The 17,445-nt window shown below is 36.3% G+C and overlaps 1 protein-coding gene across 1 annotated transcript in view; it reads right to left on the minus strand.

Annotated features, from left to right (window-relative positions):
* Window positions 1-17,445, minus strand: part of RGS22 (regulator of G protein signaling 22) — a 221,852-nt gene that overhangs the window by 89,072 nt on the left and 115,335 nt on the right. The window contains exons 13-14 of the mRNA XM_033125712.1: window positions 11,623-11,756; window positions 1,291-1,405 (exon numbers count right to left, since the gene is read on the minus strand). Coding sequence (XP_032981603.1) covers window positions 1,291-1,405; window positions 11,623-11,756 — 249 coding nt within the window. The remainder of the gene's footprint in view (window positions 1-1,290; window positions 1,406-11,622; window positions 11,757-17,445) is intronic.

A 17,445-nucleotide genomic window follows, 5' to 3' on the forward strand; every position in this document is an offset into this window, starting at 1 on the left:
TATGTTTGCATCTGACTGTCACGTAAGGTTCATTTTTGGAGCCAACTATAGCAGCAGAGTTCATTCTATTATAAACTAATCTGATCTCATACTTAATGTTAAAATGACTTCCCAACCTCAACTATTTTCTTGTTTCAGGCACAGTGACACCATTTTAGGAGTCTTCCAAATCTCTGTTGGTGGCCTCTTTCCTACATATTTACTGTTATTTTAGCCTTGAGGTGCTGCTATAATATTTACAAGAGAGTTATAAAAAGAACTATCTTCAAGGCCTCTCAATGCTGCTCATTAATGGTCTTTGCAGCAGAGATGGGGATGGTGGGGTGTCCCTCTTGGACAGTCTTAGCGCATACAGGTCATGGCCTTTAGAGTGTAAATGACAATATAAGTTCTCATAAAACTTTGCTATTTATGGGCTTCTCTGCCAGCAATGCTGGCAATCCTAACACCATTCTTGAAACACAGAAAGCTGGTTATTTCTCCAAGAGCAAGAGTAACTCTAGAATACAGAAAGGCATCTACTATTCACATGAACTCTTTGCTATTTGTTGTGTGGAACTCAAACTTCTTTGTAATCTTAAGATAACTGTGACATGAACAATTTAGGGTTTAATTAAGTAAGGTTCTTGCTCTCTCTTTGTTATCATGTCTCTCTACTTTTCTCTTTATCCCTTTACTAAACAAATTCTGAAGTGAGAATTTAATGTTTTTATGATTCCAAAACTAAAAAAATCATTATTTTGGTAGGAAAAAAAATCCTAATTAGAAGAAAAGGAAAACTGTTTGCTTAGAATAAGTTACTAGTCACACAAATATCGAAGTGTTCAGACTACATCAGGACTACCAAGGTTATTACCTGAAGTGTAATCCTTAGGGAATGTGAAATTGTCATCTAGAACAGTGTACTAAATCCACATTTTCAAGATAGCCACACTATGGAAACACTCTGCTTTACAAAAATTCTAAGCTTCTAAAATATAACATCAAATATTATTTTTTATCAAATGTTAAAAACTTAATAAAAATTCTAGAGGGTCTTATTTTATGTCCTCATACCAAAACCAGAACACAGCTGTTTTTAAAAACAGTAATCAATGGAATATATAGCAACATGGTACTATAAAAGGAAACACAGAGGAAATTTTTGTGTAAAATAATTTTGCAAGGAAAAAAATAAAATGTGTTGTTTAGGAAAAAAAATTAGGGTAAATCAATAAAAGTTCTCTAAAAATCAAAGGACATTGATCAGTTGAATGACGGATCAGATTAATCAGTCCTCAAAATACTTACCAAAGGTTCTTCTGTATAAGTATATCTTCTATCCAGCTGTGGCTTCAGACATTCAGAAATGTCAGTAAAAGATGTTAAACGAATAACTTTGCTGCTGTCTGACATGTACCTTGACCTAAATTATAGGGATGAGAACTAATTGATCAACAAACAAATTTTGAGCACTTTTGGTATACATGGCACAAAATCTCAGGAGTGATTCCTAGCATTGTAAGAGAATCAGAAAAACAAAGCATCAGCTCTAGGCCTCAAGAAGTAGTTGAGAGAATGAAGTATTGTCATACAGAAAGACAACTCTCAATAAAATACCTCCTGGTTGAATGAATTTGAGAATATATTATAGATGCTAGATGACAGGGATGCATAATAAATACTATGGGAGTTTAAGAATAAGAAATCCCTTCAAACTATACTAGTAATTAAAGAAATGAGATTTTTTTTCCCACTAAAAAATCGTTAGGAGATATAGTGTGAGTGTGAGTGTGTGTGTGTGTGTGTGTGCGTGTGCGTGTGTGTGTGTGTGTGTGGTGTGTTTATAGGGGTTCTTTACATGGGGAAACTAATGACCAATATATGAAGGTAGGCTTAGGGCAAGAGGACATTAACAGTTAAGTGAACACCATATACTACATACCAAACTTTGTGCTAAATATAATTCATATTATATTTAATTCTCAGCAAACAGATTTATATGTGGTAGTTTGAGGTGAAATAATAGAAGACTTTGGAGTTAGACTAATGACTGGACATTATCTTTATATATATTTATTTTAATTAAAGTTAATTGGGGTGACTATTGTTAGCAAAGTTACATAGGTTTCAGGTATACAATTCTGTATTACATCATCTATATATCACATTGTGTGTTCACCACCCAGAGTCAGTTCTCTTTCCATCACCATATATTTTATCCCTTTCATATTTTCTTATCCCGCTCCCTCACCCACATCCACTGCAATTATTCTAAACCTTAATTTCCAGCTTCATAAAACATGCCTGTTCCACCTCACCAAATCTAACTCCACTCCGTTCTATGAGCAAATTACTTTGCAGGTTCTTCTCAAACAAAATGTATGTACAGCATGCTTCAGTTTCTCAGATAAAATATAGGTAAAGCATGCTTCAGTTTTTGCTACAGTTACTACTTCTCCATGTAGCAGATACTATTGATTGATTAGTTAACTCAACACCCATTCCCAGTGACATGCTTCTATAACCAGCACCACAGAGATCCTGAAAAGCTAAATATTCACTTTTAAGACTCCTTTGCAAAGAGGGGTAGTCATGTAGCATAGTTGGGACTAATAATATATAAAGTGAAATCTGCTGGGGAGCTTCTTAGATAGATTGCTTTCCTGATCAAAGGCAGAGTACTAATGGAAATTGCCCTTCATCCTTTATGATTTGAAAGCCTGATGTCAAGAACTGTAATATCATTGACTATAAAGGAATTGCCAAGAGCATTACAAAGGTTCAGGCCTTAATACTTCTGATCCAGTGAATCATTACTGGCAGTTGCCTACCTTCAGATTTCTTGTTCTGTGAGAAAAAAATAAGCCCAATATGTGTAAGCAACTGCCATTCAAGTTTTCTGTTATTTGCAACTGAAAATATTCTTAAATTGTGTCAAAAAATATATTCCTCTACACCCATCCTGATTTCCTTCTGCCTTGTTTCAGAAAGAAGTGTCATATCACCTGTCCAAGGTTAATGTCATTGCCTTGGTTCTTGAATCCTTCCCTGTATTGTCTTTAGAAAATACAGAGATTTTTCTTTCTCATGTATCTTCAACTTCTCCTTTTCTACTAGATCCTATTCTAAGCATATCAACAAGCTCAAGTCTCCTCTGCCTTAAAAATACCCTTCCCTAAAGCAGAAAATCATCAAATCACAAAGGTAGAGTGCAAGACAAGAAGGAAGGAACAAAGGAATTACAAAACAGCAAGAAAAAGTTTAATAAAATAGCAATAAGTCCATAGCTATCAACAATTACTTTAAATGTAAATGGATGAAATTCTCTAATCAAAAGACATGGGCTGGATAATTGGATGAAAAAAAAACAAGACCCATCTATATGCTGCCTACAAGAGACTCACTTCAGATGTAAGAATATACATAGACTGTGAAAAAGATATTATATACAAATGGAAACCAAAAGAAACCTGGGGGAGTTATACTTGTATCAAATAATGTAGGTTTTAAGACAGACTGTAATAAGAGACAAAGAAGGTCATTGCTTAATGATAGAGGGGTAAATCCAACAAGAGGATATAACATTTGTAATATTTATGCACCTGATATAGAAGCACCTAAATATATAAAGTAAATATTAACATATCTAACGGGAGAAATAGAAAGCAAAACAATAATAGTTAGGGACTTTCATATCCCACTTTTATCAATAAATAGATCATCCAGACAGAAAATCAGTAAGGAAACAGAGGCCTTAAACGACATGTTGGAGTAGATAGATTTAATAAACATTTACAGAACATTCTTTCAAAAGCAACAGAATATACATTCTTCTCTAGTCTACATGGCACATTTTCTAGGATAGCTCATATGTTAGGTCACAACACAAGTCTTAATATATTTTAAAAGATTTTAATTAGATCAACCATCTTGTCTAACCACAACAGTATGAAACTAGAAGTCAATTAAAAGAAAACTGGAAAATTCATAAATATGTGGAGATCAAACAACATACTACTGAACCACAAATGGGTCAAAGAAGAAATCAAAATAGAATTCAAAAAAGTATTTTCAGAGAAATAAAAACGGTAATGCAACATACCAAAATGTATGGGATGCAGCAAAAGCAGTTCTAAGAGAGAAGTTCACAGTGATAAATGCCTACTTCAAGAAACAAACAAACAAAAAATCTCAAATAAACAACCTAACTTACACCTCAAGAAACTAGAAAAATAAAAACAAATCCCAAAGTTAGTAGTAGGAGATTAATAACAAAGGGCAGAGCACAAATAAATGAAATAGAGACTAAAAAGACAATAGAAAATATCAATGAAATTAAAAGCTGGTTTTGGAAAAATAAACAAAGTGGACAAACCTTTATCTAAATCAACAAGGAAAAAAGAGAGAGGACTCAAATAAAATCAGAAATGAAAGAGAAGATATTACAACTGATACCACAGACATACAAAGGATCATAAGAGATTACTATAAACAATTATACACAAATTGATAAATTCCTAGACATACAGTCTACCAAGACTAAATCATGAAGAAATATGAAATTGGTGGTATATGCATACGATAATCTACTACTCAGCCTTAAAAAGGAAGGGAATTCTGAAGTATGCTACAATATGGATGAACACTGAGAACATTATGCAAGTGAAATAAGACAGTCACAAAAAGACAAAAAATGTATGATTCCATTACACAAGTTACTTAGACTAGTCAAAATCATAAGGAGAAAGTAAAGTGGTGGTTGTCAGGTCTGTGGAGAGAAGGAAATGGGTTATTATTGTTTAATGGGTATAGAGCTTCCATTTTACAGGATGAAAACAGTTCGGGTGATAGATGGTGATGATGATTATACAACATTATTAATGTATTTAGTATCTCTAAACTTTACAGTTAAAAAAAGTAAGATGGACATATCCAAGATGGTGAAGTAGATAAACACTGCTTGCCTCCTCCTATAAACATGTTAAAGTTACAACTAAATTACAGAACAATCAATCTGAAAAACCATCTGAAGTCTAGCTGAACAGAAGTTTTATAACTAACAATATAAAGAAGAAGCCACGTCAAGACTTGCAGGAGGGGCAGAGATGTGGTACGAGCTAGCCCCAAATTTCTGTGTGGTAGTTAAGAATTAGGAGGGATATCTTGCCCATGGACATCCCCACCCAGGAGGAGCAAAGGACCCCAGGCCCACACCAGGCTCTCCAGCCCAGAGTACTGATGGCAGGAAGAGGAGCCCCCACAACATCTGGCTGTGAAAAACAGTGGGGATTCCAGCCATCAGGGTGAGAGGGAAGGCTGTGGGAAACCCAGACATCCTCATAAAGGGCTGGTGCACAGACTCATTTGTTTGCAGGCTCTCATCCTGGGCTCCAGCAGAGGGATAGTGACTAGGGGACATCAGAGACATACAGGGAGAGAGTGAGTTGTGTGGCTTCAGAGAGAGAATTGAAGGGACAGTTACTATTTTTCCCTGTGTGGGGTCCTTCTCCCATGCAGCCAGTAGGTGGGCATCATCTTTCCTGTGTTGAGCCCTCCCCCTATGCCCATGGCCAAATCTGAATTTGAATTGTTCTGGTGAGCTCCGCTCACTCCACCCTGGTGATTTCTTGAGACCCCACTTCACCCAACTTATATACTCCAAGAGGCTTTATCAGAGGCTAAACCTTACAGGAGCTCGCAGGTGGCAGCAGGTCTCAGAGTGTCCTGGCATTTTGCAAAGCTATGCCTGACCCAGCACTGGTGGCAGCCATCCTTAGTTCACAGCATGGCCTCTGCCATGTGCCTAAAGGTTTAGCACAGGCAGCGACCAACTGTGGATCGCTTGGTAGTTCCTACCAGGTAGTCCTAAGCCAGTTACAGGCAAGACTGACCTGTGCCTGTACCAGAGCTCCTCCCAAGAGGTCCCAGAACGAACATACTTGCAGGTTAGCTTCAGACCACAGCAGAGCACCACCCAATTAGCCCTACAAGTGGCACACCCAAAGGGTGGTCTGTCTCAACAGGCACCAGACCCACTGGGGCAAATCCCGCTCATACAGCAGCCTGTAAGCTGTGAATGTGGTGAAACCCCACAGTCAGTCAACCTGAGGGTCAATCCCACCAACTGATGTGGCAATAGCAATCAGGTCACAACTATAACAGGAGGACACACAAAACCCACACAAGGGACACTCCTTGAGCACCTGGTGCAGACGACCAAAGAAACTGCAACTGGGCCCCTCAGGGCACCTACTACATAAGGCCACTCGGCCAACACTGGGAGGTGAAGCAGATATACCTAATACATAGAAACAAACACAGAGAGGCAGCCAAAATGAGGAAAGAAATAAATACATCCCAAATGAAGGAACAGGAGAAAACTAGAAAAAGAACTAAATGAAATGGAGGCAAACAACCTACCAAATACAGAGTTCAAAACAATGGTTATAAGAATGCTCAAGAATATAAAGAGAACTTCAACAAAGAGATAGCAAGCATAAAAAGGGACATAGAAATCATAGAAAAGAACCAGTCAGAAATGAAGAATACAATAACTGAAATGGAGGAATCACCAGCAGATTAGATGAAGCAGAAGATTGAATCAGCAATTTGGAAGAAAAGTAGCAGAAAACACCCAATTGGAACAGCAAAAAGAATTTTTTTTTTAATGAGAATAGTTTAAGAGACCTCTGGGACAACATCAAGCGTAACAACATTTGCATCATAGGGGTACCAGAAGGAGAAGAGAGAGGACAAGGGATTGAGAACATATCCAAAGAAATAATGACTGAAAACTTCCTAACCTGGTGAAGGAAATGAACATACAAGCCCAGGAAGCTCAGAGAGTCCCAAATAAGATGAACCCAAAAAGGCCCACACCAAGACATATCATAATTAAAATGGCAAAGTTTAAAGAAGAAAGATTCCTAAAAATAGCAAGTGAAAGGCAACTAGTAACTTATAAGGAAGCTCCGATAAGATTGTCAGCTGCTGATTTCTCAACAGAAAGTTTACAGGCCAGAAGGAATTGGCAAGAAATATTCAAAGTGATGTAAAACAAAGACCTACATCAAGAGTACTGTACCCCGGAAGGCTATTATTTAAAATCTATGGCCAGATAAAGAGCTTCCCAGACAAGAAAAAGCTAAAGCAGTTGATCACCAACCCAGTATTACAAGGAATGTTAGAGGAACTTCTTTAAGTAGAAGGAGAAAAAAACAAGATCAAAAATATGAAAAATAAAATGGCAATAACTACGTATTTACCAACTATTATTTTAAATGGATTAAGTGCTCTGATCAAACATATAGGGTGGTAGAATGGATAAGAAAACAAAACCCTTACATACTCACATGCTACCCATAAGAGACTCACTTCAGATTGAAAGACACACACAGACTGAAAGGCATGGAAAAATTAATTCATAAAAATGGAAACAACAAAAAACCTGGTGTAGAAATACTTATGGTGCAAGTATTGCTACTCCAAACAATAAAGACTTTGAAACAAAGGCTATAACAAAAAAGGACCCAATAATTCCACTTCTGGGTATAAATCTGAAGAAACCCAAAACACTACTTTGAGGGGACATGTACATCCATATATTCATTGCAGCATTGTTTATAATGGCCAAGATTTGGAGGCAACCTGAGTGTCCATCAATGGATGAATGGACAAAGAAGAGGTGGTACATATAGACAGTGGAATAGTGCTCAGCCATGGAAGGGAATGGGTTCTTGCCATCTGCAATGGCATGGATGGATTTTGAGGATTTTGTGTTGAGTGGAGTATATCAGACAGAGGAGGACAGATGCAATGAGATTTTGCTTATATGTGGAATCTACAGAATAAATTAAACAAACAAACAAAACAGAAACAAACTTATGGATACAGAGGACATTTTGATGGCTATCAATAGGGAGGGGGGCTGTGGGGATGGGTAAAAAAGCTGAAGGGAGTGAGAAGTACAAGTTAGTAGTTACAAAGTAGTCACGGGCATGTAAAGTAAAGCATAGGGAGTATAGTCAATAATATTGTAATAACTGTGTATAGTGCCAGATGGGTACTAGACTATTCAGGGGGATCACTTCCTAAATTATATAAATGTCTAACCATTACGCTTACATCTGAAATTAATATAAAATAATATTAAATGTAAACTGCAATTGAAAAGTTAAAAAGGGAGGAGGTGAAGGAGAATAAGAGGTCCAAATTTCCAGGTATAAAACAAATAAGTCATGGGGATGTAATGTACAGCATAGAGAATATAGTCAATAATATTGTGATAGTGTGGTATAATGAGATGGTCGTTGGACTTATCATGGTGACCACTTCACTTTTTTAGGTATATAAATGTTTAATAACTATAATGTACACCTGAAACTAATATAATACTGCATGTTAGCTGTGGGGAGCCATGATTTCTTGTTATTCTGAAGCCTTGCAGACTGGCTCAGTTTTAGTTCCTGAGGCATTGTCTCTGCCTGCAATTGGAGGGTGCTTGCAAGCTGCTAAGGAATGAGGTGGGAACGGCCAGTTCCCGGACACAGATCACTGATGATTATCAGGGTAATTGGTGGGCTTTGTCATTGAGATAATGACTTTGGGGAAGTTTCAGTGAGTCTGTAGTTTATATGTAAAAGTTGAAAATTTTACTCTCAATGAGGCAATGCACATTCATGATTGTTGAGCTGCACGTACACAGGTGGTATAAATTGGTAAAGGAAAGTAAACTCCGCGCTTCAGGATCACTGAAGACCGGCCGCATCATCATTTTGTGTGAGTGTCTTTTTTCATTCCCACTCCCCCATTCAGGTACTGTTCGATTTGTGGCGGCTGGCCCGCCAGAGTTAGCTATATATTTTTAATGAAAATCTATGAAAAAAGAGTTAAGATGGTCAGCTTCATGTTATGTGTATTTTACCACAATAAGAAAATGGGGAAAAAATCAGAAAGGTAATTTCAGCATTTGAGGTTGCTTTTCCTTGAGGTTTTGCTGATAATGAAGAGCATCTGAAAAACTAAGCATTATGTTTGACACAGTTGGGGACCATGTTAAATTCCTCATATTTTTTGTTGGCAATCCCCAGGGCTGAAGCCTAGCAATAAGGATATACTAGAAGTAAACCAATTCTTGCCATACCTGAGCCATTTTGTTTGTTCAGAAAAATCTTTGTAATTATATTAAAATTATCCTAGTTACTAGTGCTTGAGTTGTCTGGCAAAAATTAAAGAAAAAAATCCTTCCAGAAAAATATAATATCATCCTAAGTCTCAAATAAATTCTACAAACAATTTTTCCAATAGAACGTATAGCATAAAATTAGCAAATACAAGATATAAGAGCAGACAAGACAACAAGAACAAAAAATAGCTTAAAGTAGAACAATGAAGAGTCACACGAGCTTCAGATATTAAAAATATCAGACAGAAACTTTAAATAACCATGATCAAGGAGATTAAACAAAGACTGAGAATTTCAGCAGAGAACTGGAAAATATAAAACATGCATAATAGACCTAACCAAGAACCAAAGAGAAATTATATAAATAAAAAAATACAATAACTGATATTAGGAACTCAATAAATGTGAATAACAACAGATTAGACACAGCTTAACACAGAAACTGTGAACTGGAAAGTAAGTCAAAAGAAAATGCCCAGAATAGGATGGAATACAGAAGACATGGAATGAGAGGATAAATCAAGAAGGTCTAACACACCTGCAAGTGGAATTCCAGAATGAGGGGAGATAGAGTTAGAAACAATATTAGAAGAGATGACAGCTAATAATTTTCGAAAACTGATGAAAGACATCAAAGTGACAGATTTAACAACCCAAAATTGGATACATAAAAGTTAACTCACACCTAAACATATTAGAGTAAAATTATAAAAAAAATGAAATACAGTGGTAATACTAAAGCAGCTGGAACAAAAACATATTATCTTCAGAAGAACAATTAGCCTAACAGCTAATACAATAGTTACACCTTATCCATGGTTTCTCTTTCTGCAGTTTCAGTTATCTGTGCTCAACTGTGTTCTGAAAATATTAAAGGGAAAATTCTAGAAATAAACAACTCATAAGTTTTAAATTTTGTGCCATTCAGAGTAGTGTGATGAAATCTCTCACTGTCCCATTCTGTTTCACCTGGGACATGAATCATCCCTTTGTTCAGTATATTCATGCTGTATGTGCTACCCACCCATTAGTCACTTAGTAGCCATCTTGGCTATCAGATCAACTGTCATGGTATCGCAATACTTGTGTCCAAGTAATCATTATTTACTGATTGTTTCAAATCACAAGAATAGTAATGCTGGTGATTTGAATATATCAAAGAGAAGACATAAAGTGCTTTCTTTAAAGTGAAAAGGTGAGTATAACAGAATAAGATATTTTGAGGGAGAGAGAGACAGAAAGAGAGAGAGAACACATTCACATAACTTTTATTACAGTTATATTGTTGTTCTATGTTATTAGCGAGTTTTTATTGTTAATCTCTTATTGTGCCTAATTCATTAATTAAGCTTTATCATGGGTATGTATGTATGGGGAAAAACATAGTGTACATAGGTTTCAGTACTATCTGAGGTTTCAGGTATCCACTGAGGGTCTTGGAATGTGTCACTCATGGATAATCGGGACTACTGTCAAAACAGAAATACTGAAAGCTAGAAGACAACAAAATGATATCTTCAAAGTGTTGAAAGAAAATAAGTGCCAATCTGTAATTCAATACCCAGAAAAAATGTTTAAAATGAAAGAGACCACAACATGAATGAACCTTAAAAACATTATGCCAAATGAAAGATGCCAGACACAAAAGACCACATATTGTATGGTTTCATTTATATGAAATGTCCAGAAGAGACAAATCCATAGAGACAGAAAGTAGATGAGTGGTTACGAGGGGCTGAAGGAAGGAGGAACAGGGAGTGATTATTAATGAAATGGTGCTTCTTTTAAGGGTGACAAAATGTTCTGGAATTATATAGTGATGATGGTTGAAAAACGTTGTAAACATACTAAAAATCAGTGAATTGTTTACCTGAACATGATTAAAATGGTGAATTTTATGTTATGTGAACTTTACCTCAGTAAAAAAAAGCAATAAAAGTGAAGTAATAAATTATTAAACAAAGAATTATTCATCAGAAGATACCACACCAAAGTTAATATCAAAGGATATTTTATCAGGCTAAAGGAAAATAATTCCATTTTCTAAAAAGAATAATAAAAAGGGTAAATTTGTGGGCCAATCTAAATGAATAAAATAATATACTGTATTAAATAATGACAATTTTCTTGAGAGTCTTATGAGTCCTCAAGTTTGAGAAATATTGAATTACTGAATAGGGCCACGTAAGAATTGGGGGGAAATATTCTCAGAGAAGTCTTTTGATTGTGTGGCCCATGAAAGGCTGGAAATCAGAGGCACCAACTCTTTAAAATTACTAAGCTCAGGAGTTTTACTCCTAATTTAGAGTATGCATGGAAGTATAACCCTCTAATACTTATCACTGAAATATAAGAACTCATGCAAAAAAGTCAAGGTATTAATTTTCAATTTTTAAATTCTTTAAAAAATCTTACCATTGCAGAAAAGCACTTGGCACATAGAAAGCTGCACCTACCCTTTCTCAATCACATCATCCTTAGAAGAAATTGGATACAAAGCTTCACTCTTCCAATGTTTTTGAATTGCTGTTTTTACTCTAGGTGGTTTCTTGGGAGATTTAGGAGGTTGTACTAAACTGGATTCTTCTTTCTAAAAAGTGATAAAATCATGAACAAAGTGTACAATGAGCAAAAAAAAAAAAAAAAAGGACAGAGAATAAATCATAGCTCTACACATATACCTAAAATTTCTTTTGATCACTAGAGGATTTCTTCCCTTACTCTGCCACCTACTATGCTTCCCACTAGTATAAAAATGTTCTCTTTCCCAAACTTCCACTGTTATGCAACCAGAAGGCTGAAACCCTTACAACTATTTAGACTCTAAGAAAGGAAAGGCCAAAGGCTTTTATTTCTTTACATCATTGTGAAAGAAGGCTCTTTCCTGCAGGAAGAACATTGCAATAACTTCTTTATTCAATAACTGAATAGGTTTTATTGCTAGTGTTTTTGTGTTTATGTGTGTGCATGTGTGCATGTATGCATGGCTGGCTGGAAAATGTGGGTGGCGGGGTGGGGAAAGAACACAAGAATGCCGTTGGTCCATAATAGAGACCTATATCTTAACAAAATTATTTCCTTCCATCTTTGGACATTTTATTTTCATGGTTATTGTTCCCATTCTTAAATGTCCTTTGTGGTAAAAGTTAACTTTTACCACAGAATATGAGATCCAGAATATGAGATGCTACATGCATGAATCAAAAAAGAATAAACACCTAAATGTCAAAATAGAGGAAAAAAGAATTATCTGAGTATGGGATGTACATAAATGTAACATTATACGACACTTAAAAGTAAGGATTGTAAAAATTATGACATGCATGGAAAAATGATGATATTAAAAGAAATAATCAGAATACAAAAGCATAAGTTCATCAAAACTAGAAATTCACAACAACCCTAAGAGAAAATAAATACGTTAATAGTTGTATAGAAGTAGGTGAGATCATGAATAGTTTGTCTCTACAGTTTCCAGATTTACAGTAGTTTTATTATTTTTATAATTTGAAAAACAAGTGTAAACTTTTAGTATATGTCAACTTCCATTAGAATGTAAAAATGTCACTGGAAAGAAATATATTTATGATATTTTATTATCCAGAACAAATAATAAAATGTAATATATGTATACTCTAGGTGCCTAACAACTACTAATGTTCTTTTAAGAATTCTATAAACAAAATTAATTACCAAGGTATGTTTTACATATAACTTCCTAGGTATCAGGGATCATATCTGTTTTAGTAATTCAGAACACAGCATGACATGAAGCAGCACTCAATAAATAAATGAGTGGTATCACAGGGGGCTGAGCTTATTAAAAGTATATCATATAAAAGTAGTCAAAGTCATAGATGCAGAAAGTAAAATAGTGGTTATAAGAGGCTGAGGGGGGGAAGGGAAGTTGTTTAACGGGTGTACAGTTTCAGTTCTGAAAAAAAAAATTCAGATCTGTTTCACAATAACATAAATATGCTTACTTCTCAAATATACTTACGTTTGAAAATGGTTGAGATGGTAAATTTTATGTTATGTGTTTGTTTTTTCCCACAATAAAAATAACTTTCTTAGAAAGTTTTTTAAGTGTATTATACAGAGAAAAGCCTAAATTGGAACTTTTGAGATTTCTGGTCAGGTGAAAACTAGAAGAGTAACCAGAAAGTAACTGATGGAGGGAAAAAACTAATAAAAGGACACAGGAGAATTAGGGAGTAGGTGGACAAAAGAATTGTTCCAAATTGTGATTGTAATGGTAGTTACACAATATATACATTCGTCACAATTCACAGAAATGTACACTAAAATGGGTGAATTTTACAGTATTAAAAAAAAATACCTTAACTTTTTAAGTGGGAAAAATAAAGAAAACAGAATTAAGTTCTACTTCTTAGAGAGCTTTCTGCCAAGGAAACACACAGTGAGATCAGAATGAGCTTTCCAACTAGAAAATATCAATGACAATATATGGTAACAATGCTCAGGAAACCAAGGAAGAAAACAGATGAGGTCATAGTCATGTTTATACCACTTTTTAAATAAGCCAATCTCTCCCCATCTTTTGCATTGCTTTCGTTCAAGTTCTTTTCATTAATCACACCACTTACTTTTTCTTCCACTTTACCTCTCAAATGTTGTACAAATGTTATCTGTGCAAATGTTTACATATTATCAGATGATGTGCTCCCTACATTACCCCTCTAAGATGTGTATTAACTTGGTGACTGGGTCATTAAATCATGTGGGCTAACAGGAAAGATTAGATTTATTGGTGGAGTGGTCATACAAAAAGGCCACAGAGTGCAAAGGTCAGGAAAATGTCAAAATGATGGATAAGAAAACATTAGTGCACTTAAGTGAAAAGGACTCCCAAGACCAGCACCAAGGTCATCACCTGGGAGGAAGTTTATTAGAAATGCAAATCCGTGGGTCCCACCCTAGACTTACTGAAACTTGATCTCCAGGTGGAGCCTAGGAATCTCTGTTTTTAAAGCTCTTCAGTGACTATACTGTATGTTATACAAATCACCTAGGAATCTTATTAAAATGTAGGTTCTAAAATGTAGGTTCTAATATTCAAAAAGGGTGAAAGATCTCAGTTCTAAGCCAACCCCTAATTTAACAAAATGACTGTGACCCATTGCAAAACAATAAATCTGAATCTCTGAAGGAGGGACGAGGGCATCAGTATATTTTGAAAGCTCTGTATTTGATTCTAATACATGTGTATCTAGGGTTAACAAACCACTGACAAAAAAAAAAAAAAAAGTGAAGTCCCTCCAGCTTTAAAACACTACTTGTTGAAGTAAAACTAAAAACTATATTACACATCTTCATGCTTTTAAAACAAGACATCCTGAGGACTTCTGGTCAAGATCACAGAGTAGGTAAAAACTGTGCTTGCTTCCTCCAATGACCACATCAAAATTATAACCAAATTATAGAACAACCATTCTTGAGAACCACCTGAAGAAGACTAGCTGAATAGAATTCCTATGACTAAGGATATAAAGGAGAAACCACATGAAGTCTGGTAAGAGGGGCAAAGACATGAAATGAGCTGGTCCTATACCCATGCAGGGCAGTTAAGAATTGGGAGGAATATCTCCGCTGCAAAGAACCCTACTGAGGAGTGAGAGGTCCCAACCCCCACACTGGGTTCCCCAGCCCAGAGCACCAGTGCTGGAAAGAGAAGTACATACAAGAGCTGCCTGTGAAAATCAACAGAGACTCAGTCCAGGTGAGGTGAAGGGCTGCTAAAGACCCAGGTATCCTCTAAGAGGGCCCAAGAACAGACTCACTTACTCACACTTGTCATAACTCCAGAGAAGGGACAGCAGCTTGAAAAGTGCCAGGGACATATGGGGAGAAACTGAATTGTCTGGCTCCAAGGTGAGGGCCAGAGGGGAAGCTCTCTCCAGTACTAAAGTGTCTGTAGGCACAGCTGTTCCTTTGTTGAGTCCTTCCCCCACCCAGCCAACAGTCAAAGGCTGAAGTGCAGGAAGGTACCATTGTACTTTTGTTGATCCCTTCCCCAACACAGCCGGCAGGTGCAAGCAGGCACCAAATCTGATTCTCCATTAACTGGGCTAACACCACTCTCCCTCCACCATGTTAATTCTCTGAGACTCTACCCCATCCAATTCTCACACCTGGCTGTAACATCTTTCAGAGGCTAATCCACACAAGTGGCTGGCCTGGGACTGTATTGTGGACTTTCCTAAATTCTCTCAAATGTCCACAAACCCCAAATAAGTAGCAGATGACCTCAGCATGCCCTGTACCTCTTGCTAAGCAGCCCAAAGCATGGCACTAGTGTCAGCCAGTTCATAGCATAACCACTCCCAGGCTCTTCCAAGCCTACCACAGACAGCTACAAACTGTAGACCACTTTGTAGCTCGTATCAGGCCCCAGATTGGACACAGGCAGCAACTGAACTTGGTATGCACTGGGGCCCCTCCCAAGAGGCCCCAGAACCAACACACCTGGTGTCAGCTTCAGACCACACCAGAGCACCACTTAATTAGCACCACAAATGTCAGACACAAAGATTGGACTCAGCAGGCAGTGAATCTCTCTCGATGGGGTCAGCCTCCACACAACAGCTTGTGTGTGTTAATCAAAGCCAGTTCTCACAGACAGTCAGAGGGTCAATTCATCCATTTATGTAATCACCCATTTATGTAGTGTAGCAATCAAGGCTACACTACAACAGTAAAGCACTCACAACCAACACAAGGGGCACACCTACAGCATGCAGCCCAGGTGAACAGGGAGACTGCACCACTGGGCCTCAGAGGAACACCTAGTACATAAGACTGTGAGATTTAGCAATTCTACCTACTAGATAGAAACAAACACAGGGAGGCAGCCAAAATGAGGAGACAAAGAAACATGTCCCAAATGAAAGAACAGGACAAAACTCCAGAAAAAGAATTAAATAAAATTGTTTATTTAAGAATTCTTTATTTAAATTTTTTATTTCAAAACAAGCAATCTACCAGATGCAGAGTTCAAAACGCTTGTTATAAGGATGCTCAATGAACTTAAGAACAGATAATCTCAGTGAGAACTTCAACAAAGAGATACAAAGCATAAAAATGGAGATAGAAAACATAAAAAAGAACCAGTCAGAAATGAAGAATACAATAATAAAATGAAGAATACATTAGATGGAATCAATGGCAGATTAGATAAAGCAGAGAATCAAATCAGCAAATTGGAAGACAAAGTAGCAGAAAATGCCCAATCGGAACAGCATAAAGAAAAAAAAAATTTAAATGAGGATAGTTAAAGGGCCTCTCAGGAAACATCAAGTGTAACAACATTTACATCATAACAGTACCAGAAAGAGAAGAGATAGAGCAAGGGATTCAAAACCAATTTGAAAAAATAATGACTGAAAAGTTCCCTAACCTGGCGAAGGAAATAGACATTTAAGTCCAGAAAGTGCACAGAATCCCAAACACGATGAATCCAAAGAGGCCCACGCCAAGACACATCATAATTAAAATGCCAAAGGTTAAAGACAAAGAGAGAATCTTAAAAGCAGCAAGAGAAAAGCAGTTAGCTACCTACAAGGGAGCTCCCATAAGACAATCATCTGATTTTTCAACAGTAACTTTGCAGGCTAGAGGTTATTGGCACAAAATATTTAAATCAATGAAAAGTGAGGACATACAACCAAGATTATTCTACCCAGCAAAGCTATCATTTAGAATAGAAGGCCAGATAAATAGCTTCCTAGACAAGAACAAGCTCAAGGAGTTCATTAACACCAATCCAGTATTACACACAATGTTCAAGGGACTTCTTTAAAAAGAAAAAATATGAACAAGAAAATATCACAAAGAAAAAAATTCTCACTGATGAAGGGAAACAATAAAAGTGGATCAACTAATACTAAAGGTAATACAAAGGTTAAAAGGCAAAAGCAGGAAGAGCATGTGCAATTACAACAGGAAATTAAGAGATAAACACAACATATACACACACAAAAGAAGTAAAAAATAATGACAAAAACATAAATGTGAAGGGGTGAGTAAAAACGGTAGTGATTTTAGAATGTGTTGGAACTTAAGTGACTATCAACTTAAAATAGACTCTATAAACTTAGCTTGGTATGTATGAAACACAATGTAACCACCAACCAAAAATCTACAAGAGATATACAAGAAATAAAGAGAAAGGAATCCTAACAAAACAGGACAGAAAGTCATCAACAAACAAGAGAACAAGAGAATAGGAAAGGAACAGAGAAGAACAACAAAAACAATCA

This window comes from Rhinolophus ferrumequinum, chromosome 14 (genome assembly GCF_004115265.2).
Source record: "Rhinolophus ferrumequinum isolate MPI-CBG mRhiFer1 chromosome 14, mRhiFer1_v1.p, whole genome shotgun sequence".
In the NCBI taxonomy this organism is placed as follows: domain Eukaryota; kingdom Metazoa; phylum Chordata; class Mammalia; order Chiroptera; family Rhinolophidae; genus Rhinolophus; species Rhinolophus ferrumequinum.